At 37.1% G+C, this 27,419-nt stretch overlaps 1 protein-coding gene across 4 annotated transcripts in view; it reads left to right on the top strand.

The window, feature by feature from the left end:
- LOC136031002 (snake venom 5'-nucleotidase-like) overlaps positions 1-27,419 on the top strand; it is a 102,740-nt gene that overhangs the window by 44,074 nt on the left and 31,247 nt on the right. For all 4 annotated transcript variants that reach the window (XM_065710192.1, XM_065710184.1, XM_065710167.1 and 1 more), the window contains exons 6-8: positions 11,621-11,818; positions 13,214-13,377; positions 22,195-22,294. In XM_065710192.1, coding sequence (XP_065566264.1) covers positions 11,621-11,818; positions 13,214-13,377; positions 22,195-22,294 — 462 coding nt within the window. The remainder of the gene's footprint in view (positions 1-11,620; positions 11,819-13,213; positions 13,378-22,194; positions 22,295-27,419) is intronic.

The raw sequence follows: 27,419 nt of genomic DNA, 5'->3' as shown, positions 1-27,419 counted from the left end.
CGAATTGATGCCAGAATCAATTTTATCACAAACGTTTTACCAGTACCTCCTGGCGCATCCAAAAAGAATATTTCTCCAACGTTGTTATCGACACAATGCATTATCTTATCATAAATGTCCTTTAGCTCAGACGTTAACTTAGAAATGTTATTTTGTACATACGAAAATTGATCACTCGTGCTGTAACTTTGTTCACGATCCAATTCTACACATGTTGAAACAGCAGCGTTACGATTAGGTGAAGGCATTCCCAAACCCTGAAGAGGTTTGTTTGCCATACATACGCACAAATCTTCAATAATAACTAAAGTGTAATTATAAATTTATGATGTAAAATCAAGTCGGTCTATTAGGTTGGTCTATAAACATCTAAGTCGGTCTATTAGGGGTGTGCAATCGAATTTCTCGATCCTGCGTAATGAACACCGAAAAATCGGCCTGGCTTTCAGTACTTTTAAATCTGCAGTTCTTTTTTTCAACGATAGTCCTTCTCAGCCTGAATACCTCCTACTGGGTAGCGAGTCAATTACCGTTTCATCTCTAGTCGTGTATCTGGGTTTACCCATAGGCCGTAACCTTAATGAAACTCGTCTACTGCTCGTCAAACACGCCGAGAAAAAACTCCGCACCGCGTATGGGTCTATCGTCGCCAGAAGACTCCTCTTATGCCGAAAGTATCTCGCCAATATGTATAACACTGTCGCACTGCCGCATATTTTATATATCGTGCCATTTTGGAAGTTAATAACTGACACCCAAAAACGCAAGCTCCGGTCCCTTTATTTTAGGTTCGCGAAATTCCTGCTGCGATGCCCCTTGTGGACGAGAAATACTTATATGATTGATAAACATAGGATTGCAGACCCCAGTATCGCGGTAAACCGGTTGATTTCTAATTTCCAGGCAAAATGGAACCACCCCTGGCTTAAACATTTCTACAGTTCTTGATTATGTATTTTTCCATGTTATGTCCTAAATTTCTCTCCGTTTTTCTTCTCTTTCTTTTTCTTTTCTTTTATTTGTTTTTTCATTGTACTCCGTTTAGTTCCATGTGAAAAATACGGGTAATAAATATTTTACTTACTTACTTACTTAGTATGATTCCAAAAAATGCACGAATTTGACTTGGAGTTGACGCTAGGCACGCGTCATTGATGCAGTTATCCCAGTGTCGATCATTCTCCAATAAATTCAGAGCTTGGCATGCACTACGGTAAGTGTCATGTATAGTACCATTTACAGTTCTCAAATACTCAAAGGACGTCGGATCGGGTACATTCACCAAAAGCAGGCGGAGAAAGAAGCATTCATATTGATTGGGGTGAATGTTGTATAGTCTTCCTATCGTGGTACCTTTGAAGATGGTAAGTTGGCCGTCGAAAGACTTACCCTGTTTTCGACGTTCAAATACTTTATTTTTCGCATTCTAAGTGTAATACGAAGGGACTTCAGTATAAAGCAGTTTTTTGCAAAAAAATCATTTTGACATAACGAAAAGAAAGCAGTGAACGTTGTATCCGGTGGATTCAGGGCTCTTTGTCGCACGTTGGATTCCAAAAAATAAACACGTTGTCCATTCTGTAAATGTACCGCTAAGTGAACAACAGCTGGACTTCGTTCGTGTATCGGAAATGAAAGAATTCGCTACTGCTAATGTATCGTCCAGCCTGATATTGTACGATTTCATCGATATCACTGATTTCGGACTGCAAGCCAAAAACTGCCATGTCGCTGCCTTTGGTGACCTATTTACATATGTATTTGTAGGTATTCAACGTTTACGGAGTTACAGTATTCAACGCGTATGTGTGCATTAAATGTTTTTGACAATAAAGGTGAATATGGAACAATCCACTGATTATCTGCTTCGATAACGGTGGTACCGTTATGCTTCTTTATTATTGCTGTTTTACCGCCATCTTCAGTAGATCTTCTTCTATATTGTGGGTAACCATCATTGCCAGTAATTGTGTTGGGTACTAAAAGTCGAGGATATTGCTTTGTGCACATTTCTTTGGCCATAAATGGTGATTTTTCATTCAGTGCACCGCAAGGTCCATGTATCATATTTTTTACAAAAATATCATATAGCCCCTTATCGACATTTTCATCAGGTATTTCAGCGGAAATCACATAGTCAATTTCATTAGAAGTAATTTTATCATGTAGCCGGATTAAAATATGTGCGTTTGACAATCCTCGTTTTGCCATTCCACTGAGTACATCCAGCGTCGCTCTGCCCCAAACACTTTAAGTTTTACTATGTTGTTTATCAGTGATTTCAACTTTTGCCGAAAGACACGGGCCGTAATGTCATGTCTATGAACCACCGATTGTTCTTGAAGTAAAAGCTGCCGTATCTCGTCCCAGGATTGATTATATGTAAATGTAATAAATAAATATGGACGACGATAGAGACGAACATACGCAATAGCATCTTGAGCATATTCATGCATATGACGGGGACTGCCAGCATGTGACGAAGGTAAAATCGTTAATCTTCCCACGTTTTTGGTATTACCGTCACTTACAACTGCATCTCGCAAATGAATGTATTGTTCAGAGCGGAGCTTGGTCTGATTCAGACGGATAAATAGCAAACGTTCTGATTCAATTTTTGATTTATTGGTGAAACAATTGACGGCATTTTAAATTATAATTGCCTTCATCCTTCCGAATCATTAGTCTATAGGAATAATAATGCATTGCGCTGCATTTCTTATCCGTTTGTTTGTTAGTGGATGGATCTATCAATTTATTATTAAAGTGATAGCCGTCGTCTCCATCCCAAAAAATGATAGGATATTGTAGGGCATCGTAGCATCGATGAGTTTCAGCAATTCTTACCAACTGAGCGTTTCGCTTATGAAGAATAATATTTCGAGGTAAAAATTGATCACCGACCATAACGATTGCCACTTCGTCGATAGTTGGAGCATTGTATCTACGCACATGTTGGCCAGTAGGCGTTTTGTCAGCGGAAATAACAATTTTATGCGTATCAGTAGGCATCAAATCGACGGTTGTTTTGAACAGACGCAATAAATTATTATGGTCGTGGAAAAGATGTTGCAATTGGGAACCGATAGTCCTTTCAACGTCGGGAGAAATTTCGCAACTTGCATTCAATTCAGAATTTCTATCAGTGATGAAGTACAGTTGTAAAAATTTATTATTCTCTCCTGAGAATGGTAGAAAGGGATCCTGCTCTATGATAAATTTGCCCTTTTACTGTGACAGTAGGCATAATTTGATCTTGATTTTCGATTTGGGCACCAAACGACGTCATTTGGAAACATGAGTTATATTTTCTGATGTTTGACAAAAAACGCTTAGATTCTGACGTAGTTCAAGTAAACAAAGTCTTCAATAGCTCTGGTGGTGCAGCCGTTTGAGGAAGTTTAACTTTTACTGAGGCGCAACACATTCCCATTGTTTCACCATTAAATTTCAACGCCTTGCAATAGGGATAAATTTTAGACATAGTCCCAATTTGAACACATCTACTCAAGCTATAATCATCGACTGGGCTGTACCTGAATACCAGGCGAAAATTTTCAGGTTGCTCTTGTGATTCCTCGGTACGCTTTCTTTTGGTGATTTCTCTTCGAGACGCAAGCCTGTTTTCCCGCTGTTGATGTGATTCCTCGGCACCCTTTCTTTTCATACTTTTTCTATTAGCCGCAAGCCTCTTTTCACGCTGTTTTTGTGATTCCTTGGCACGCTTTCTTTTCATACTTTCTCTATTAACCGCAAGCCTGTTTTCACGCTGTTGTTGTGATTCCTCGGCACGCTTTCTTTTCATATTTTCTCTATTAACCGCAAGCGTTTTGGCATAGACTCTTTGAGCAGTTTCCTCGGCAGTTTGCATTGTAGGTTCTTCTGTCATATTAAAATCTATATTAAAAATTTCTCTTTGAAAGGCATTCTTATATACTTATAATGACGTCATATACAAAGCCTTTGACGTCATAACATGCATGACGTGAGTCGACAAACAACTTCATGACGGCATAATGCTCAATCCTTATAATGACGTCAGTAGACAAACGTGCATGACGTCAGTCAACACACAAACAACTTATTTATATATATATAGTGTGTGGGTCTGTCGGGTGACGTCATGTTTGTGTGTTGACTGACGTCATTTTTTCGACTGACGAAATTACAGACCGGGACATCGGGACACAAATGACGACCGGGACACCGGCACATAGGGAATATAAATGACGACTGGGACACTCAAAGAGAAAGCGACCGAGACACAAGGAATGTTCGATTAGCAATCACCATCAACAAAGCACCGGGACACAAATGACGACCGGGACACAGGGAGTATAAATGACGACCAGGAAATAAGTAAAAAAAAACTAAAAAAAACTTAAAAAAAGGCAAAAATTACAAAAAAACTAAAAAGAAAAAAAACTAAAAACTAATAAAAAAAACTAAAAAAGCTAAAAAACTAAAAAATCTATATATATAAAAATAAGTTGTTTGTTTGTGTGTGGGTCTGTCGGGTGACGTCATGTTTGTGTGTTGACTGACGTCATGTTTTCGACTGACGAAATTACAGACCGGGACATCGGGACACAAATGACGACCGGGACACCGGCACATCTTCTATCTATCTATATATTTATATATATAAAAATAAGTTGTCTGTCTGTGTGTCTGTCTGTCAGGTGACGTCATGTTTCTGTGTCAACTGACGTCATGTTTTCGGGACACCGGCACATAGGGAATATAAATGACGATCGGGACACTCAAAGAGAAAGCGACCGAGACACAAGGAATGTTCGATTAGCAATCCATCAACAAAGCACCGGGACACAAATGACGACCGGGACACAAGGAGTATAAATGACGACCAGGACATAAGTAAAAAAAACTAAAAAACACTAAAAAAAGGTAAAAACTACAAAAAACTAAAAAGAAAAAAAAACTAAAAACTAATAAAAAAACTAAAAAAGCTAAAAAACTGAAAAAAATAAAAAAAAGAAAAAAAGGAAAAAAAATGAAAAATAAAGTAGAAAAACAAAACTAAAAAAATAAAAATAAAAAAAAACTAAAAGGAAAAAAGAAAAAAACTAAAAAAAAGTAAAAACCAAAAAAAAAACTAAAAAGGGGAAAATACAAAAATGTATTTCTTCATATACCATTTCAAAAACGAATGTATATACAGACCGGGACACCGGGATACAAATGACGACCGGGACACAGGGAATATAAATGACGACCGGGACACAGGGGGCACATGGGGATATATAAATGACGACAGGGACACAGGGATTGTTCGATTAGCAATCACAATCAACAAAGCTCAAGGACAATCATTAGAATGACGACCAGGACACTCAAAGAGAAATTACAGACCGGGACACCGGAACACAAATGACGACCGGGACAAAAATGACGACCAGGACACCGCGACACAGGGAATACAAATGGCCTTTGCTGCACCTCGGTTCTCAAAGTTTGAGGTACATCGGAGTTATGTCATAGATAAATTGTCCTTACAATTCTCAAGGTGCCTTGTCAAACTCCCAGTCTTAATACACATTTCGCAGATGCTACGGCAACTTCACTCTACCAGATAAATGACCAAGAGCTTCTTCATGAAATGAATTCTCCCGTTTGGGTTGCCTTTCCTCAAATATTGGTATACTTATTTACAAAAGCTTTTTCGGTTTCGTAATACGAAAGCGGAGTTAAACATACCACAAACTTCTGCGGAAAAACGTTTCTACAACAATCAATTCCACTCATTTGGCTCAAAACCGCCAGTTTTATGGTACGGAGTTAAACAACGAAGTAGTCATGGTAGCGACAGACCGCTAGCCAGTAGTCAATTACATAAGCAAAGTGGGTGGAACCCATTCTTTCTCCCTAGAGGAGGAATCCATAAAGTTCTTCGGGATTACAATGGCCCTGAAGATTCAGTTGAGGGCAAGAAACATTGTAGGGTCACTCAATCTAGTAGTCGACATTATGTTTCGAGAAGGAAGAAGTCTACCCACGGAATGGAGTCAAAAGAGTACAGATTACCAGAAGTCGATCTATTCGTGACTCGACTGAACTAGAAGATCAACGTGTAATTATCACCAGTTCCATAGTCCGTGATTGGTCGAATAGACACGCATTTCCTCCATTTGTCCTGATCCCAAAGGTCCTAGAGAAGGTTCAAAACTCTGAACTGCCAAATAGCGCTAATTGCTCCAAGATGGCCTCGCCAAGCATGGTACGCAAATCCTCTCAGACTGATAATATTATTTTCCCACACCCCCCAGATATCAGGCAGATCTCCTCCATCTTGTTAAATTTCGCCACACAACACTAAGGAATCGCAAATTCTGCGGCTAGAAGATATCGAGCGTTGTCTCGAAAAGAGAGGTTTTTCAAAGGAATCAGCTTGTATAATCGCTCAGCCCCAGGCGACGATCTACCATTGAATTAAACAATGGAAATGAGCAAGTGTTTATGGATTAGTGAAGTGAATGGAAAATTATTCCTCTCGAAGCCAACGCTCAAACACTTTAAGAATTCATGGTATATATAAACACTAGCCGAAACCTTGCGCCAGCAACGATAGAAGGTCATAAAGCAGCAATATGCGAAAGGCTAGCTTTAGCTATATAAACTGATATCAGTGAAGATACTTGTTTGATGAAAATGCTACATCATTTTTGACACTAGTCACCACGGTTACAACGTGATACTTCCGCCTGGGATCTAGGCCTCGTTCTAAAGCATTTTAGATCTTCAGGATTTCTTGAATTATGGAATATCGATATAGAAGATCTTACTCTTAAGACGGTATTCATCACTGCCATCATATCTGATCGTCAAGGGTGTGAATTTACCTTGTCCTTCAGTGCAGCACAATTTTCAGATAATTTATTAACTGCCAGCTTTCTCCCTTCATGAAGCCTAATGAGAGAAAAAGCGAAAAAAGAGAATAAGAGAAAAAGGTTCTTCATTCTCTTTTCTTCAATAGCAACACGAAAAGGGGCAGTTGGAAACATTTCTTCTTAGATAAAGCCGGCCATAATTATGGCATATGATACAGTATAAGAAGATAGTAGCAAAGGAAAGCACACGACACAAGATTCATGACGGCGTCATGGGTGCTATCAAAATAAATAAAAAAAACAAGTTTTTTAACTGAAAGTAAGGAGCGACGTTAAAACTTAAAACGAACAGAAATTATTTCGTATATGAAAGGGGGTGCTTCCTCATCAGCGCCCCGCTCTTTACGATAAAGTTTGACTCTATCTCTCAACTCTTCTTTTTAAAATAGTAAAAAACTTTAGTGTATAGAGCGGGGCGTTGATGAGGAAGCAGCCCTTTTCATATACAAAGTAATTTCTGTTCGTTTTAAGTTTCAATGCCGCTCCTTACTTTCAGTTAAAAAAACTTGTTCTTTTTTTTATTTAATTTTTGAACGTTTTTGAATGAATGCATGTTTTGATTTTGGCTCTCCGCAGAGGAATAATTAAAATGAATTTTGCATATTTTTTTTGGCTAAATGGCTTTCTCATAGTTTTGATCGAATGATTTTGAGAAAAAAGAGTGGGGGAGGAAGACTAGTTGCCCCTCCGATTTTTTGGTTACTTAAAAAGGCAACTAGAACTGTCAATTTTTTATGAATGTTTTTATTAGTAAAAGATATACGTAACTTTTAAATTAGCTTACGTAACGAACTTTTGTATTCTCATGTTTTTATTACATATATGAGGGGGTTCACCCCCTCGTCAGTACCTCGCTCTTTACACTAAAGCTTAAATTTTTTCCCAATTCAATAAAGCCGTAGAATAAATAGTTGAAATTACTAAAAATACTTTAGCGTAAAGAGCGAGGTATTAGGAGGAGGTGAGCCCCTCATATACGTAATAATTTCTGTCAGTTTTAAGTTTTAATGCTGCTCCTTATACTTTTAGTCGAAAAAAAACTTTTATGTATTTATTTTTTCATTATTTTTTTTTAATAATACTAGAGAATCCTGCACTCGCTTCATGGAAATCTCTTCCTCCATGACAAATTCCTCGATGGAAAATTCCCCCAGCATATCCCCCTATTCTCAGCCCCTCCCCAAACCAAAAAATCCCCCTGGAAACGTCTGTACACTTCCCAATAACCACTACTATATGTAAGCACTGGTTAAAGTTTGTAAATTGCAGCCTCTCCCTCGGGGACTGTGGGGGAGTAAGTCGTCCCCAAAGACATAGTTACAAGGTTTTTTAGACTACGCTGAATAAAATAGCTATCTCAGAATTTTGATCCGTTGACTTTGGGAAAATAATTAACGCGGGAGGGAGCCTAGGTGCCCTCCAATTTTTTTGGTCACTTAAAAAGGGCACTAGAACTTTTCATTTCCGTTAGAATGAGCCCTGTCGCAACATTCTATTACCACGTGGTCGATACGATCACCCCTGGAAAAGAAAAAATAACAAATTAGCACGCATCCGTGATCTGCCTTCTGGCAAAAAATACAAAATTCCACATTTTTGTAGATAGGAGCTTGAAACTTCTAAATTGGTGTTCTCTGATACGCTGAATCTGATGGTGGGATTTCCGTTAAGATTCTATGACTTTTAGAGGGTGTTTCCCCATATTATCTAAAATAAGGCAGATTTTCTCAGGCTCGTAACTTTTGATGGGTAAGACTAAACTTGATGAAACTTATATATTTAAAACCAGCATTAAAATACAATTCTTTTGATGTAGCTATTGGTATCAAAATTTTTCCACTTTTTAGAGTTTTGGTTACTATTCAGCCGGGTCGCTCCTTACTACAGTTCGTTACCAGGAACTGTTTGATCAGTACAACTTGCTGATATAGTGAGTGCTGCTGGCTGGTCTTCGGAGACTACTCCCAGACAGACCTTCCCAGACCTTCACGAAATAGATGTTCGAAAGATTCCCTAAATATCGTCCTGGTTCAGACATTTATATAGTTTATACATTTAAATATTTGAAATTTAATATAAAATATATATAAGCTGATCAAGGAACCCGCGATCAATCGGTTGGAATCCAAGCTTTTGTAAATATCTGTACCAATGTTTGAAGTAAGGCGACGCCAAAACCGAAATTTTTAATGAAAGTTCAGTTTGACAGGCGATAATTACCTTAAATGATGCAAAGAGTCCCTCCCTCCTCTCCGTTTATAGTGGGCTATGCAGTTAGAAGAGATTTTTTTTTTCAAAGTAGAAACTGGCAGTTTTTGGCCATGTGAGTGGAATTTTATCGTTGTAGAAACGTTTTTTGTAAAAGTTTGTGGTATGCTTAACTCTGTTTTCGTATTAAGAAACCGAAGAAGCTTTTGTAAGTAAATTTACTAATGTTTGAGGATAGTATCGATTAACTAAACTGAAATTTAATTCAAAAGTTCGGTTTTTGTGATATTCTTGACTGCATCACATCAAGTTTTATTATTTTTCAATTTATGTAAAATAATTGTGCAATTTACAATAGAAATCTAAATTCCTGTCCTTCCATTAAATAGATTACATCTTCAAAGCACTTCTTATCAGCGTTCAGGATATACGTTGGGAAGTATCCCAGACTATGAAGTGGTCAAAATTTATGTTTCAAAACAAACACTCGAAATCTTCCTTAAACCTTAAAGATTATTCGTTTAATACGAAAGTCGAAGCAAAATTTTCGATATGGAACCGGACTTGGATTCTACTCTACTCTCACTCACTACAACATGAATTATTACTTATCAGTTAATTTAAGTGCATTTAAAGATGGATAAAACCAATTCTGGTTCTACTAAATACAGCAGTAACGGCATCATAATAAAGAGGTAACGATATTTCATCACAACCCAAAATGAACAGAATTCCTTACTTGTAAGAACTATAATTGAGATCAGGGCGTAACTCCATAATTTTTTTTAGGAGGGGGAAGAGGGGCTTACATCCAGATACTCAACAGGCATGGACTATAAAATAATCTTTATTCAAATTATTGGGGGAGTGTACAACTGGCACCCGTCGCCCCCTCCCCCAAAACGACGCCCCTGACTGAGGTCAACCCTTTCTGATGTATAGCACTTTGATTAAGGTAAACAAACTTCTGAATAGTGTAAAGTAAGATCAAAGAAGTAGGGTCTCAGCAGATCGATCAGCCAAAAAGTAAAGCTACTACCGGAACATTTAAGTGCCTATTATCAATACCCAGTGTTTGGCAAAAAACGCTTGCTTTGTAAATGCCCAAATTTTTCTTCTTTGAGTGAAAATGGTAAGACTAACAAATTCATACAAAAAAACATGTTGATGGTGATTAAGAATCACGCTTTGAAGTGGAAAACACAAAGACAGTTTTCAGTTCATATGAAGCTTTCCCCGTTAGGGGCAACCTTCTAAAGAACGAAAATTAGATCAGAGTAAACTAAAACTTGAAAACGCAATTTGAAGATAAAACTGTCAAGTGGGGCAGAATCGCTATTTGAAAGAATGGCAACGGATTTAAGAATAGTAACTATTATTTCAATTAATCTTGATGATAAAAGTTCAATGTCAAAACAAACTCATCGGAATAAAAAAAAAAAATATGGCCTGAAACTCCACAAAAATGGTAACGAAATAAAAACTGCATCACTGGATTACTATTGCGGAAAAGTTCATCTAGGAGATATAAACTAGAAATAAGCAATGCTATCCTTGCATACAAAGATATTAGACTCTCTGTCTGAATGTGCTTTATTATGTCAGAACATGTCACTACAGAATCTCAAGCAGTCTGGGGGGACGTCGCTGGACTGTCTTTCTGTTAGAAACGTATGCTGGTAAATGAATAGCACATCTTTTGTTTAATGTTTTTCATTTCATTTCCCCCCCCCCCCATCTCTCTCTCCCTCTCTCTCTCTCTCTCTCTCTTTCTCTCTCACTATCTCTCTCTACATTCCTGGCAATGAAGCATTGGATTTAGAATAGGATGGAGCTTGTTTTCATTTTTATGTTCAATTTTGTTGAATAAATGAAGTCAGAAATGAACCATTTTTACGCATAGTTTTTTTAACTTCTTCTTTTTTACTTGTTTTTGAAGTGCGTTTCATAACGTAAATTTAGTGCTTTAATAATGTATTTTCTATGACATTGTCTATTTCTAAAACGAAGAAGAGGAAAGGAACCATGGTACGTTGACTAACTTCTATTATTTTATGCCGACATGTACTTTATTATTGTTTCTTTCTTTATGTTATATATCGGTAGGAACCTTTAACTTTGAACTTGTTAGTGGTTTACTGCTTTCTGTGCATATAAAGTATTAATTCAAATCTTTATCGATTCAAATTCACTCAAGATGCAGAACAAACAGTATCACGGTGAGTGAAAACTAACCACAGTTTTCAAACCACATATCCTACTGTACTCTGAAAATCTATCATTCTGTTGTCTTGTAATCAGTGACACTGATCTGTCTTAAAATCATCAAAATGACACTCAAAATGATACAAACAATATGTTGGATATTGCTTGGTTTATATGCCTAAAACATAGTAAATAAGCCAATTACCACTATTATTTATCCTCCTTATATCGAACCGGTCCATTCCTATTTTTGCTAAGAAAAAATAAGTTAAAGTTTTCGGATATGGTACTTCTTCTAGGACTTGGACCATCTGTAGAGGAGCCAGAAGGACCATATCCGTTTGTCGTGACACAGGAAAGTGGAAAAAAAGTTCCGGTTGTTCAAGCCTTTGCATTCGGAAAGTATCTTGGGCGTCTAATCGTCGTTTTTAATGACGATGGAGAATTAACAGATTTTAAAGGAAGTCCATTACTTCTTACTCAAGAACTCCCTGAAGGTAGGCTTTACTGATATATTTTTATTGTAGGTAAATCACACTTAGCATAGTAAAAAAGTCTCATATTTAGTGGACAATTCAATAGCTTTATATTCATGAAGTAAATATGAAATTTCACTTTTCATATTTACTTAAAAATTTAAAAAACATCATCTTTGCCTCTTAAAAAAAAAGTGTACTCCATCTTTGACTCTACACCCCCTAACCAATACTCAAAACTTAAGTCCAACACAAAAGGGTGGTAAAGGTAGAGGGAGCCAAAAAAAAGTGTTTATTTATATTTCAAAGCTATCTACAATAGCAACATGGAGCAGTGAACAGAAAAAATTACTCAAATTTTATTATATTCGTTTTTCTTGATTTAATTTTGAAAACATTTTTCCTCCCCCCCCCCCCCAAAAAAAAAAATATTTAAAGAAAATTATAAAGCAATATTAAAGCCTAAAACAAGCAATAATAAAGCCACACTTTTCGATTGAAATTGGATTGAATTTGTTATAAGGGAAGAAATAAATAGTAAAATCAAATAAGCAGAAACATAAAACGATTGTCCTTTTTGGCCAACCGTCTGGGGCTACACGGAAAGCAGGTCGTCCTTGTCTGGGTTGGGAGGATGTCATAAATAAGGATTTAAAGGAAATGGGAACTTCCTGGGAGGGTGTAAAGAGGGAGGCTTTAAATAGATTAGGTTGGAGGAGGAGCGTGCGTAGCTGTGTTGGCCTCAGGCGGCTTGGTGCTGCAGTGAGTTATTAGCAGTAGTAGTAGTAGTAGTAGTAACTACTACTAGTAGTTAGTAGTAGTAGTAGTGACTGAGCTTGTTTTCACTTCGAGGTGGCTAGGACTTGTTTTTCTCGTATTTTTGTAGAGGTGCAAAACCTAGCTCAGTTTTGTGCTGAGTCTAGGTAAGGTCAATTTTTGTGCTGGGTCAGGACGTTTTTGCATCAAGTTGGCTTGCAGCTAAGACTTAGCCTGTTTTGCTTATGGTGAAGACCTGTTTTGTTTTTATAGTTTGTCAGTCTAGGGCTTCGACAATAATTATTTGTTCTTTAAGTAATAAGTCGAATCACTTTTGCCCTTGAATCGAAATCTCTTTATGATTCTGGCTTAAACATGAGACTAATTTTGAGTTCTACCGTTTACTATTTCATAGCTTTTAGCACAATAATCATTACTATTAGATAAGTCATTGAAACATGTGTGTTTTTCCCGTTTTGTTATTTTGAGACTTCCTCGATACAGAAAAATGTAGTTTCTACATTTCTTATTGAAACTCTTAAAAGTAATTTACGGACTTGTTTCTACTTTAGGATTTAATCAACTGACGTTAAATTAAATGGTGAGTAATTTATTAATATATCATAGGAAATTTAACTTTTTTCTTCTTTATCAATATAGACCCGGAAATAAAAAAAGAACTGGAACCATATTCAGAGAAAGTACAGGCAATTGGTGGTAAAGTTGTTGGTACTACCAGGGTATTTTTAGATGGAAGGCGTCAGAACTGTCGCTCACGAGAATGCTCACTTGGCAACCTGGCAACAGATGCTTTCGTTAACCAGGTATTTGTTTTTGATCATTCTCTATTAATTTGGTATTTTTTTCCTTTTTTTTACATACTACAGACTCGTTTCCTTTTTTTACATTCTACCGAATGACAACTGCAATAAGATAGCAAGAATTGTCCTCTGCGAATAATTTGTCTATTTATGCTAGATACTTTCAACAGCAATGAACTCCTTAGAATGCTTGATCCTGGGGTATTGGAACAGTTGCATCTGTTTGTGCTTCTCAAGGACAATAATTTTTTAAATTAGAAGAATTACATAAAATCACACAGTAGATAGAGCGACTTTTTGTCCTATATTTAGAATAATATTTATATTTATATATTCTAGCTATATAGGGTAATTGTTATGTATGTAGAATACGACCGAGAATGAAAAATTTTCTTACTACTTTTTTAAATTTGCATTTCAGCCACCTCAAGTTATCATGCTGGTGTAATAAACCGTAAAATCTACCCTATTAATTTTGCAAATATTGTGGGAATTTTGGAACAAATGCTAGGTCCTAGTTAAATTAAAATTTTTTATTATTTTTAACTAGTATTACATTATTTATTCGGTAGCCTTAAGAATAATTTTGGAATCTTAAGCATAAGCCATCTTTTTCAATTAAACCATAAACCATATTTAGTTTTTTCTTTTTCTATATTTAAACTCCTTTTCTATTTGTTTTTCATTAGACTTATGTAACAACAATGGTGATAAAAATTGACAGTATTAGTTTTAGACCTTTAAACTAACAAAAAATTAGACATTTTTGAAGCAAGGGCCGGGATAGGTTTAGTTTTAAAAAGGGAACACAGGGACACAACTTCAATGGGACACAGGGACACAACCACAGGACACACAAGGGGACACAGGGACAAAACTACAATGGCGCGTAACTAATATGGCACGTAACGACTTACGCGCGCGGGGGAGCTTTGGGGGAGGGTGCGAAGCGCAACCATCAACTAGGTGTTGGGGTGGCGCTTCGCGCCACCCCAACAACTAGTATATATATATATATATATATATATATATATATATATATATATATATATATATATATATATATATATATATATATATCTATATATATAAAAATAAGTTGTCTGTGTGTGTGTCTGTCTGTCTGTCAGGTGACGTCATGTTTCTGTGTCGACTGACGTCATGAAGTTAGTTGTCGTCATTTTTGCTATGACGGTGACGTCATTAAAGATATTTAATCATGAAGTTAGTTGTCGTCATTTTTGCTATGACGGTGACGTCATTAAAGATATTTAAGACATATATGTTCACGTAGAAATCTATTAATGTTTAAGTTTAAAATGACTGATGAACTTACAATGGCAGAAGCCGATGAAGATGCTCAAAGAGTCTATGCCAAAAAACTTGCTGCTGATAGAGAAAGTCAGAAAAGAAAGCGTGCCGAGGAATCAAAAGAACAGCAAGGAAACAGGCTTGAGGCTGATAGAGAAAGAAAGAACAGAAAGCGTGCCAAGGAATCAAAAGAACAGCATGGAAACAGGCTTGAGGCTGATAGAGAAAGAAAGAACAGAAAGCGTGCCGAGGAACTACCAGAGCAACGCGAAAGCAGACTTGCTGCTAAAAGAGAAAGTGAAAAAAGAAGGCGTGCCGAGGAATCACAAGAACAGCAAGAAATCAGGCTTGCTGCTGATAGAGAAAGTAAGAAAAGAAAGCGTGCCGAGGAATCACAAGAACAGCAAGAAATCAGGCTTACTGCTGATAGAGAAAGTAAGAAAAGAAAGCGTGCCGAGGAATCAGAGCAACCTGAAAGTTATCGCCTGGCATTCAGGTACAGCCCAGTCGATGATTATAGCTTGAGTAGATGTGTTCAAATCGGGACAATGTCTAAAATTTGTCCCTATTGCAAGGCCTTGAAATTCAATGGTGAAACAATGGGAATGTGTTGCGCCTCAGGGAAAGTTAAACTTCCTCTATTGGCTGCACCACCAGAGCCATTGAAGACTTTCCTTACTGGAACTACGTCAGAATCTAAGCGTTTTTGTCAAAAATCAGAAAATACAACTCATGTTTCCAAATGACGTCGTTAGGAGCCCAAATCGGAAATCCAGATCAATTTATGTCTACTTTCAAAGTAAAAGGGCAAATTTATCATAGAGCAGGGTCCCTTCTACCATTCTCAGGCGAGAATCATAAATTTTTACAATTGTACTTCATCAGTGATAGAAATTCTGAATTGAATGCACGTTGCGAAATTTCTCCCAACGTTGAAAGGACAATCGTTTCCCAATTGCAACATCTTTTCCACGAAAATAATAATTTAGTGCGTCTGTTCAAAACAGCCATCGATTTGATGCCTACTGATACGCATAAAATTGTTATTTCCGCTGACAAAACGCCTCCTGGCCAACATGTGCGTAGATACAATGCTCCAACTATCGACGAAGTGGCAATCGTTATGGTCGGTGATCAGTTTTTACCTCGAGATATTATTCTTCATAAGCGAAACGCTCAGTTGTTAAGAATTGCTGAAACTCATCGATACCACGATGCCTTACAATATCCTATCATTTTTTGGGATGGAGCCGACGGCTATCACTTTAATATTAAATTGATGAATCCAGCCACTAACAAAGCAATGAATAAGAAATGCAGTGCAATGCATTATTATTCCTATAGACTAATGATTCGGCAGGATGAAGAAAATTATATTTTAAAGTGCCGTGAATTGTTTCACCAATTTGTCGTTGATATGTATGCTAAAATTGAATCAGAACGTTTGCTATATATCCGCCTGAATCAGACCAAGCTCCGCTCTGAACAATACATTCATTTGCGAGATGCAGTTATAAATGACGGTAATACCACAAACGTTGGAAGATTAACAATTTTACCTTCGTCATATGCTGGCAGTCCCCGTCATATGCATGAATATGCTCAAAATGCTATTGCGTATGTTCGTCTCTATGGTCGTCCAGATTTATTTATTACATTTACATGTAATCAATCTTGGGACGAGATACTGCAGCTTTTACTTCAAGGACAATCGGCGGTTCATAGGCATGACATTACGGCCCGTGTCTTCCGGCAAAAGTTGAAATCACTGATAAACTACATAGTAAAACTTGAAGTGTTTGGGTCAGTGCGATGCTGGATGTACTCAGTGGAATGGCAAAAACGAGGTTTGCCACACGCACATATACTAATCTGGCTACATAAGAAATTACTTCGAACGAAATTGATGATGTGATTTCCGCTGAAATACCTGATAAGAATGTCGATAAGGGGTTACATGATATTATTGTAAAAAATATGATACATGGACCTTGCGGTGCACTGAACGAAAATTCACCATGCATGGCCAAAGGAAGGTGCACAAAGTAATATCCTCGACTTTTAGTATCAAACATAATTACTGGCAATGATGGTTACCCACAATATAGAAGAAGATCTACTGAAGATGGCGGTAAAACAGCAATAATAAAGAAGCGTAACGGTACCACCATCGAAGTAGATAACCAGTGGGTTGTTCCATATTCCCCATTATTATCAAAAACATTTAATGCACACATAAACGTTGAATACTGTAACTCCGTAAAGGCAATCAAATACATATGTAAATACGTCAACAAAGGCAGTGACATGGCAGTTTTTGGCTTGCAGCCCGAAATCAAAGATTTCGACGAAATCGTACAATATCAGGCTGGAAGATACATAAGCAGTAATGAAGCTGTTTGGCGAATTCTTTCATTTCCGATACATGAACGTAGTCCAGCCGTTGTTCACTTAGCGGTACATTTACAGAATGGTCAACGTGTTTATTTCACGGAAACCAACGTGCAACAAAGAGCCCTGAATCCACCGGATACAACATTAACAGCTTTTTTTTCGCTTTGCAAAAATGATTCTTTTGCAAAAAAACTGCTGTATACTGAAGTGCCTTCGTATTACACGTGGAATACTAAAAATAAATTATTTGAACGTCGAAAACAGGGTAAGTCAGTCGACGGCCAACCTACCATCTTCAAAGATACCACGATAGGAAAACTCTACACCGTTCACCCCAATCAACATGAATGCTTCTTTCTACGCCTGCTTTTGGTGAATGTACCCGGTCCGACATCCTTTGAGTATTTGAGAACTGTAAACGGTACTATACATGACACTTACCGTAGTGCATGCCAAGCTCTGAATGTATTGGAGAATGACCAACACTGGGATAACTGCATCAATGACGCGTGCGAAACGTCAACCCCAAGTCAAATTCGTGCATTGTTTGGCATCATTTTAACAACTTGCTCTCCATCAGCTCCTACAGAGTTATGGGAAAAATATAAGTCAAAAATGTCCGAAGATATACTCCATCGAAAACAGTTAGAGACGTCAGATATGACTTTTGATTTTACATCAGAAATTTATAACTACACTTTAGTTATTATAGAAGATTTGTGCTTACGTATGGCAAACAAACCTCTTCAGGATTTGGGAATGCCTTCACCTAACCGTATCGCTGCTGTTTCGACATTTGTAGAATTGGATCGTGAACAAAGTTACAGTACGAGTGATCTATTGTCGTATGTACAAAATAACATTTCCAAGTTAACGTCGGAACAAAAAGACATTTATGATACGATAATGCATTGTGTCGATAACAACGTTGGAGAAATTTTCTTTTTGGATGCGCCAGGAGGTACTGGTAAAACGTTTGTGATAAAACTGATTCTGGCATCAATTCGATCAAAAAATGATATAGCGTTGGCAATTGCGTCGTCCGGAATAGCCGCAACATTGCTGGCTGGCGGAAGAACTGCTCATTCCGCTTTGAAATTGCCTCTGAATTTGCATTCTACAGAAACTGGCACGTGCAATATTTCCAAATCATCTGGGATGGGTGAAGTATTGCAGCAATGCAAACTTATTATTTGGGATGAGTGTACAATGGCACACAAAAAATCGCTCGAGGCTCTAGATCAATGCTTGAAAGATTTGAGAGGGGAGTCGAAACCCTTTGGCAGCACATTAATATTGCTTGCGGGAGATTTCAGGCAAACATTATCTATAATACCTAGATCAACTCCTGCAGACGAAATGAATGCTTGCCTGAAAAATTCTAATTTATGGGCAAACGTAAAAATATTAAAATTAACTACAAATATGCGTGTCCGATTGCAAAACGATGACTCTGGTCAAACATTTTCAGATCAATTGCTGGCAATTGGAAACGCAAAGCTCCCAGTAGACTCAATTTCAGGACGTATACAACTACCTGCTGATTTCTGTAATTTAGTGACGTCCAAAAATGAATTGATTGAAAAAGCATTTCCGAATATTCTAAAAAATTATAAAAATAATAAATGGCTAAGTGAAAGAGCGATTCTCGCACCCAAAAATATAGACGTCCAAGAAATCAACAATATTGTTTTGACCAAGATTCGAGACCAGGCAGTCCTTTACAAGTCAGTCGACAAAGTTTTGGAACCAAATGAAGCGGTTATTTATCCATCTGAATTTTTAAATTCCATAGATCTTTCAGGGTTTCCACCACACGTGCTACAACCTAAAATAGGCGTACCAATAATACTTTTAAGAAATATCAACCCACCAAAGCTTTGCAATGGCACGCGACTTGCCGTAGAAAAACAATGGAAAACCTAATAGAGGCCACAATCTTGACAGGGCCTTTTGGGGGTGAGGCTGTTCTTATTCCTCGCATTCCCATGATTCCAACGGATCTGCCTTTTCAATTTAAAAGATTGCAATTCCCAATTCGATTAGCATTTGCAATCACCATTAACAAAGCTCAAGGTCAATCATTAGAAAAATGTGGTATAGATCTTAATACTGATTGTCTTTCCCATGGACAATTGTACGTTGCATGTTCGAGGGTCGGTAAACCTGACAATCAGTTTATATGCAGCGACAATTGGACAGCGAAGAATGTTGTATATTCGCAAGTTTTACGCAGTTAATTTGTATTGTATCTATCTATCTATCTATCTATATAAAAACGAGTTGTGTGTATGCATGTTTGTTTGTTTGTAAAAAGAGCGTTTGCATATGACGTCATTATTAGTACATTCGGCTTTGTATATGCACAGACAATGGGAAAGCCAAGACTGTTGTATATTCGCAATTTTTACGTAGTTTGAAACACATATATAAATCTATCTATATTCAAAGGTGGGACACAGGGACACAACTACAATGGCGCGTAACTAATATGGCGCGTAACGACTTACGCGCGCGGGGGGGCTTGGGGGGGCGCGAAGCGCCCCACCAACTAGGTGTTGGGGTGGCGCGAAGCGCCACCCCAACAGCTAGTATATATATATATATAAATAAGTTGTCTGTCTGTCTGTTGAGTGACGTCGTGTTTGTCCGCATATGAGGTCTGAATTATTTCATCATATACCAATTCAAAAATGAATGTATTCAAGCTGATGTAGCTGAGTTGGTAAGGCGTTATGTTCTATGTTCTAGGTTCGAGAGGTTCCAGGTTCGAACCTTGGGTTAAAAAAAGGTAAAAACTACAAACAAAACTAAAAACTAAAAAAAAGGTAAAAAACTAAAAAAAAACTAAAAAGAAAAAAAACTTTTTTAAGGAAAAAAACTGAAAAATAAAGGAGAAAAAGAAAACTAAAAAATATAAATAAAAATAAAAAAAAATAAAAAAAAGGTAAAAACTACAAAAAAACTAAAAAGAAAAAAGAAAAAAAACTAAAAAAACTAAGAAAAAGGTAAAAACCAAAAAAAAGGAAGAAAAAAAGGAAAAACCTAAAAATTTATTTAATCATATACCAATTCAAAAACGAACGTATATACAGACCGGGACACCGGGACACAAATGACGAGTGGGACACCGGGACACAGGGATATATATAAAAATAAGTTGTCTGTCTGTCTGTCGAATGAAGTCGTGTTTGTCCGCATAACGTCTGAATTATTTCGTCATATACCAATTCAAAAACGAATTTATTCAAGCCCGATGTAGCTGAGTTGGTAAGGCGTTATGTTCCAGGTTTAAGAGGTTCCAAGTTCGAACATTGGCTTTAAAAAAAGGTAAAAACTACAAAAAAAAACTAAAAACTAATAAAAAACTAAAAAAGCTAAACACTAAAAATACTAAAAAATTAAAAAAAAAGGTAAAAAACTAAAAAAACTAAAAACTAAAAAGAAAAAAAAACTAAAAAAGGAAAAAACTGACTGGGACACCGGGACACAAAAGACGACCGGGACACAGGGAATATAAATGACGACAGGGACACAACTACAATGGGGACGCCGGAGGGCACAGGGGGATATACAAATGATGACAGGGACACAGGGAATGTTCGATTAGCAATCACCATCAACAAAGCTCAAGGGCAATCATTAGAATCATGAGGCATAGATCTGAATACGGATTGTTTTTCCCATGGACATACAACGTCCAATTATATGTTGCATGTTCAAGAGTCGGTAAACCTGACAATCTATTTATATGCACAGACAATGGGACATCAAAGAATGTTGTATATTTGCAAGTTTTACGTAGTTGAAAACATATATATATATATATATATATATATATATATATATATATATATATATATATATATATATATATATATATATATATTCACAGGTGGGACACAGGGACAAAACTACAATGGCGCGTAACTACTATGGCGCGTGACGACTTACGTGCAAGGGGGGGCTGGGGGGCGCGAAGTGCCCCCACTCCACATAGTATATATATATATATATATATATATATATATATATATATATATATATATATATATATATATATATATATATATATATAGTAGCTAGTATATATATATATATATATATATATATATATATATATATATATATATATATATATATATATATATATATATATATATAGTAGCTAGTATATATATATATAGTAGCTGTTGGTGTGGCACTTCGCGCCACACCAACACCTAGTTGATGGGGACGCTTCACGCCCCAGTCCCCATCGCCCCAAGCCCCCCCGCGCGCGTAAGTCTTTACGCGCCATATTAGTTACACGCCATTGTAGTTGTGTCCCTGTGTCCCACCTGTGAATATAGATAGATATATATATATATATATATGTTTTTAACTACGTAAAACTTTCGAATAAACAATATTCTTCGTTGTCCCATTGTCTGTGCATATAAATAGATTGTCAGGTTTACCGACTCTTGACCATGCAACATATAATTGTCCATGGGAAAACAATCCGTATTCAGATCTATACAGCATTTTTCTAATGATTGCCCTTCGGCTTTGTTGATGGTAATTGCTAGTCGAATATTCCCTGTGTCCCGCTTGTCATTTGTGTCCCGGTGTCCCGGTCGGTAATTTCTCTTTGAGTGTCCTGGTCGTTATTTATATTCCTTGTGTTCCGGTGTCCTGGTGTCCCGGTCTGTAACATATGACAAGAGATCAATTGTGTTGCAACTTTGTTCACGATCCCATTCTACACATGTAGAAATAGAAGCATTACGATTAGGTAAAGGCGTTCCCAAATGCTATAGAAGTTTGTTTGCGATAGATAAGCACAAATATTCAATCATAACTAAAGTGCAGTTATAAATTTCTGTTGTTAAGTCGAAGGTCATATCTGACCTTTCATATCGACTATGTAGAGTCGATATCGATATGTAGAGTCTCATATTGACTATGTAGAGTCTCATATTGACTATGTGTCTTTACCCTTTTAAGTATTTAAGCTTTTCATCTCCCACGACTTTAAACTTCGGTGTTTGTCAAATATTGAGAATGATGATATTGAACATTTATAATATTTTTTTTCTGATTTTCTTGTAGTTATAGAATTTTCAATTTCAGTTTACCAAAAGAAAAAGTCCAGATGCCTGGTCTTATGTGTCGATAGCACTTCTTAACGGAGGAGGTATTAGAGCTTCAATTGATGAAACCACAAGTGAGGGTGAGTAGATATAACAACCAGATTTTAATTTTTTAAAAGGATGTAGTTTTGGCTGTTTTTGGTAATCATTTGGCTTATTTAGGTTGTTAAACCCTATTTTTTCATTTTACTCACTATAAGTGAATGAAATTTAGGCAGTAATATTTTTGGACAAGTGCTATTCGTTTTAAACACTGAACTACTTGGTATATTTATGTATACATATATATATATATATATATATATATATATATATATATATATAATAGTTGTTGGGGTGGTGGCCTTTTGCAACCCCCCCCAAGCCCCCCCGCGCGCGTAAGTCGTTGCGCGCCATATTAGTTACGCGGCATTGTAGTTGTGTCCCTGTATCCCACCTGTTAATATAGATAGATATATATATTTTTTTAACTACGTAAAACTTGCGAATATTCAACATTCTTTGATGTCCCATTGTCCGTGCATATAAATAGATTGTCAGGTTTACCGACTCTTGAACATGCAACATATAATTGTCCATGGGAAAAACAATCCGTATTCAGACCTATATCTCATGATTCTAATGATTGCCCTTGAGCTTTGTTGATGGTGATTCGTAATCGAACATTCGCTGTGTCGCCGTCATCATTTATATATCCCCCTGTGCCCCCCAGAGTCCCCGTTGTAGTTGTGTCCCTGTGTCCCGGTCGTCATTTATATTCCCTGTGTCCCAGTCGTCATTTGTGTCCCGGTGTCCCAGTCTGTAATTTCTCTTTGAGTGTCCGGGTCGTCATTTATATTCCCTGTGTCCCGGTGTCCCGGTCATCATTTGTGTCCCGGTCTGTATATACATTTGTCTTTGAATTGGTCTTTTTTTTAGTTTTTAGTTTTTTACCTTTTTTTTATTTTTTTTTTAGTTATACCTCATGATCCTAATGATTGCCCTTGAGCTTTGTTGTTGGTGATTACTAATCGAACATTCCATGTGTCCCCGTCGTCATTTATATATTCCCCAGTGCCCCCGGCGTCCCCGTTGTAGTTGTGTCCCTGTGTTCCGGTCGTCATTTATATTCCCTGTGTCCCGGTCGTCATTTCTGTCCCGGTGTCCCGGTCTATATGTACATTCGTTTTTGAATTGGTATATGATGAAATAAATTTTTGTGTTTTTCCCATTTTTTCTTTTTAATATTTTTTGGTTTTTACCTTTTTTAAGTTTTTTTTAGTTTTTTTCTTTTTCTTTTTAGTTTTTTTTATACTTTTTACCTTTTTATTTTTTTTTATTTTTATTTTTTTTAGTTTTTTTTCTCCTTCATTTTTCAGTTTTTTTCTTTTTTCCTTTTTTTTCTTTTTTAGTTTTTTAGTTTTTTAGCTTTTTTAGTTTTTTATTAGTTTTTAGTTTTTTTTTCTTTTTAGTTTTTTTGTAGTTTTTACTTTTTTTTAGTTTTTTTAGATTTTTTTTTTGGCTTGAATACATTCGTTTTTGAATTGGTATATGATGAATTAATTCAGACGTCATTAGCGGACAGACAGACAGACAGACATAACACACAAACAACTTATTTTTATAGATAGATAGCTGTTGGGGTGGCGCTTCGTGCCACCCCAACACCTGGTTGGTGGGGGCTCTTCGCGCCCCCCAAGCCCCCCCGCGTGCTTAAGTCGCTACGCGCCATATTAGTTACGCGCCATTGTAGTTTTGTCCCTATGTCCCACCTGTGAATATAGATTCCCGGTCGTCATTTATATTCCCTGTGTCCCGGTCGTCATTTGTGTCCCGGTGTCCCAGTCTGTGATTTCTCTTTGAGTGTCCCAGACGTCATTTATATTCCTTGTGTCCCGGTGTCCCGGTCGCGTCCCCGTTGTAGTTTTGTCCCTGTGTCCCGGTCGTCATTCATATTCCCTGTGTCCCGGTCGTCATTTGTATCCCGGTGTCCCGGTCTGTATATACATTCGTTTTTGAAATGGTATATGATGAAATAAATTTTTGTATTTCCCCCCTTTTTTTCTTTTTAGTTTTTTTTGGTTTTTGCTTTTTTTTACTTTTTTTAGTTTTTTCTTTTTTCTTTTTAGTTTTTTTTTTATTTTTATTTTTTTTAGTTTTGTTTTTCTCCTTTATTTTTCATTTTTTTTCCTTTTTTTATTTTTTTCTTTTTTAGTTTTTTTTAGTTTTTTAGCTTTTTTAGTTATTTTTTTTCTTTTTAGTGTTTTTTTGTAGTTTTTACCTTTTTTAGTTTTTTTTTAGTTTTTTTTTACTTATATCCTGGTCGTCATTTATACTCCCTGTGTCCCGGTCGTCTATTGTGTCCCGGTGCTTAGTTGATGGTGATTGCTAATCGAACATTCCTTGTGTCCCGGTCGCTTTCTCTTTGAGTGTCCCGGTCGTCATTTATATTCCCTATGTGCCGGTGTCCCGGTCGTCATTTGTGTCCCGATGTCCCGGTATGTAATTTCGTCAGTCGAAAACATGACGTCAGTCGACACACAAACATGACGTCACTCGACAGACACACACACACACAGACAACTTATTTATATATATATAGAAGATAGCATGTTTGTTGACTGACGTCATTATAAGGATTGAGCATTATGCCGTCAAGAAGTTGTTTGTCAACTCACATTATGTTTGTTATGACGTCAAGGGCTTTTTATATGACGTCATTATAAGTTTATAAGAAGGCCTTTCAAAGAGAAATTTTTAATATAGATTTGAACATGACAGCAGAACCTACAATGGCAGCAGCCGAGGAAGCTGCTCAAAGAGTCTATGCCAAAAGGCGTGCGGCTAATACAGAAAGTAGGAAAAGAAAGCGTGCCGAGGAATCACAACAACAGCGTAAAAACAGGCATGCGGCTAATAGAGAAAGTATGAAAAGAAAGCGTGCTGAGGAATCACAGACTAATAGAGAAACTATGAAAAGAAAGCGTGCCGAGGAATCAAAACAACAGCGTGAAAACAGGCTTGAGGCTAATAGAGAAAGTATGAAAAAAAAGCGGGCCGAGGAATCACAACAACAGCGTGAAAACAGGCTTGCGGCTAATAGAGAAAGTATGAAAAGAAAGCGTGCCGAGGAATCACAGACTAATAGAGAAAGTATGAAAAGAAAGCGTGCCGAGTAATCACAACAACAGCGTGAAAACAGGCTTGCGTCTCAAAGAGAAATCACCAAAATAAAGCGTGCCGAGGAATCACAAGAGCAACCTGAAAATTTTCGCCTGGCATTCAGGTCTAGCCCAGTCGATGATTACAGCTTGAGTAGCTGTGTTCAAATCGGGAATATGTCTAAAATTTGTCCCTATTGCAAGGCCTTGAAATTTAATGGTGAAACAATGGGAATGTGTTGCGCCTCAGGAAAAGTTAAACTTCCTCAACTGGCTGCACCACCAGAGCCATTGCAGACTTTGCTTACTGGAACTACGTCAGAATCTAAGCGTTTTTTGTCAAACATCAGAAAATATTACTCATGTTTCCAAGATCAATTTATGCCTACTTTCAAAGTAAAAGGGCAAATTTATCATAGAGCAGGGTCCCTTCTACCGTTCTCAGGCAAGAATCATAAATTCTTACAACTGTACTTCATCAGTGATAGAAATTCTGAATTGAATGCACGTTGTGAAATTTTTCTCGACGTTGAAAGGACTATCGTTTCCCAATTGCAACATCTTTTCCACGAAAATAATAATTTAGTGCGTCTGTTCAAAACAGCCATCGATTAGATGCTTACTGATACGAATAAAATTGATATTTCCGCTGACAAAACGCCTGTGTCCCGGGCTTGCGTCTCAAAAAGAAATTACCAAAAGAAAGGGTGCCGAGGAAGCTACTCAAAGAGTTAATTCAAAGAGAAATTTTAGTATAAATCCTACGATGGCAGAAGAAACAGCCGAGGAAGCTGCTAAAAGAGTTAATGCCAAAAGGCTTGCGGCTAATAGAGAAAGTAAGAAAAGAAAGCGTGCCGAGGAATCAAAAGAACAGCGTGAAAACAGGCTTGCGTCTCAAAGAGAAATTACCAAAAGAAAGAGTGCCAAGGAAGCTGCTCAAAGAGTTAATTCAAAGAGAAATTTTAGTATAAATCCTACAATGGCAGAAGAAACAGCCGAGGAAGCTGCTCAAAGAGTTAATGCCAAAAGGCTTGTGGCCAATAGAGAAAGTAAGAAAAGAAAACGTGCCGAGGAATCACAAGAATAGCGTGAAAACAGACTTGCGTCTCAAAGAGAAATTATCAAAAAAATCGCGCCGAGGAATCACAAGAACAACGTGAAAACAGGCTTGCGGCTCAAGGAAAAATTACCAAAACAAAGCGTAACGAGGAGTCACAAGAACAACGTGAAAACAGGCTTAAGGATCAAAGAGATAATGCCAAAGGAAAGCGTGCCGAGGAATCACAAGAGCAGCCTGAAAATTATCGCCTGGCATTCAGGTACAGCCCAGTCGATGATTATAGCTTGAGTAGATGTGTCTAAATCGGGACCATGTCTAAAATTTGTCCCTATTGCAAGGCCTTGAAATTTAATTGTGAAACAATGGGAATGTGTTGCGCCTCAGGAAAAGTTAAACTTCCTCAACTGGCTGCACAACCAGAGCCATTGAAGACTTTGCTTACTGGAGCTACGTCAGAATCTAAGCGTTTTTTTTTAAACATTAGAAAAGATAAATCATATTCCCGAATGACGTCGTTTGGTGCCCAAATCGATAATCAAGATCAATTTATGCCTATTTTCAAAGTAAAAGGGCATATTTATCATAGAGCAGGGTCCCTTCTACCATTATCAGGTGAAAATCATAAATTTTTACAACTGTACTTCATTAGTGATAGAAATTCTGAATTGAATGCACGTTGCGAAATTTCTCCAGACGTTGAAAGGACTATCGTTTCCAAATTGCAACATCTTTTCCACGAAAATAATAATTTAGTGCGTCTGTTCAAAACAGCAATCAATTTGATGCCTAGTGATACGCATAAAATTGTTACTTCTGCTTAGAAAACGCTGACTTGCCAACATGTGCGTAGATACAATGCTCTAACTATCGACAAAGTGGCAACCATTATGGTCGGTGATCAGTTTTTACCTCGAGATATTATTCTTCATAAGCGAAACGCTCAGCTGGTAAGAATTGCTGAGACTCATCAATGCTACGATACCCTAGAATATCCTATAATTTTTG

Source organism: Artemia franciscana, chromosome 1 (genome assembly GCF_032884065.1).
Source record: "Artemia franciscana chromosome 1, ASM3288406v1, whole genome shotgun sequence".
NCBI classification, from domain to species: domain Eukaryota; kingdom Metazoa; phylum Arthropoda; class Branchiopoda; order Anostraca; family Artemiidae; genus Artemia; species Artemia franciscana.
The sequence above is the reverse complement of the archived record's forward strand: the minus strand, read 5'-3'. Positions and strand labels throughout refer to the sequence as shown.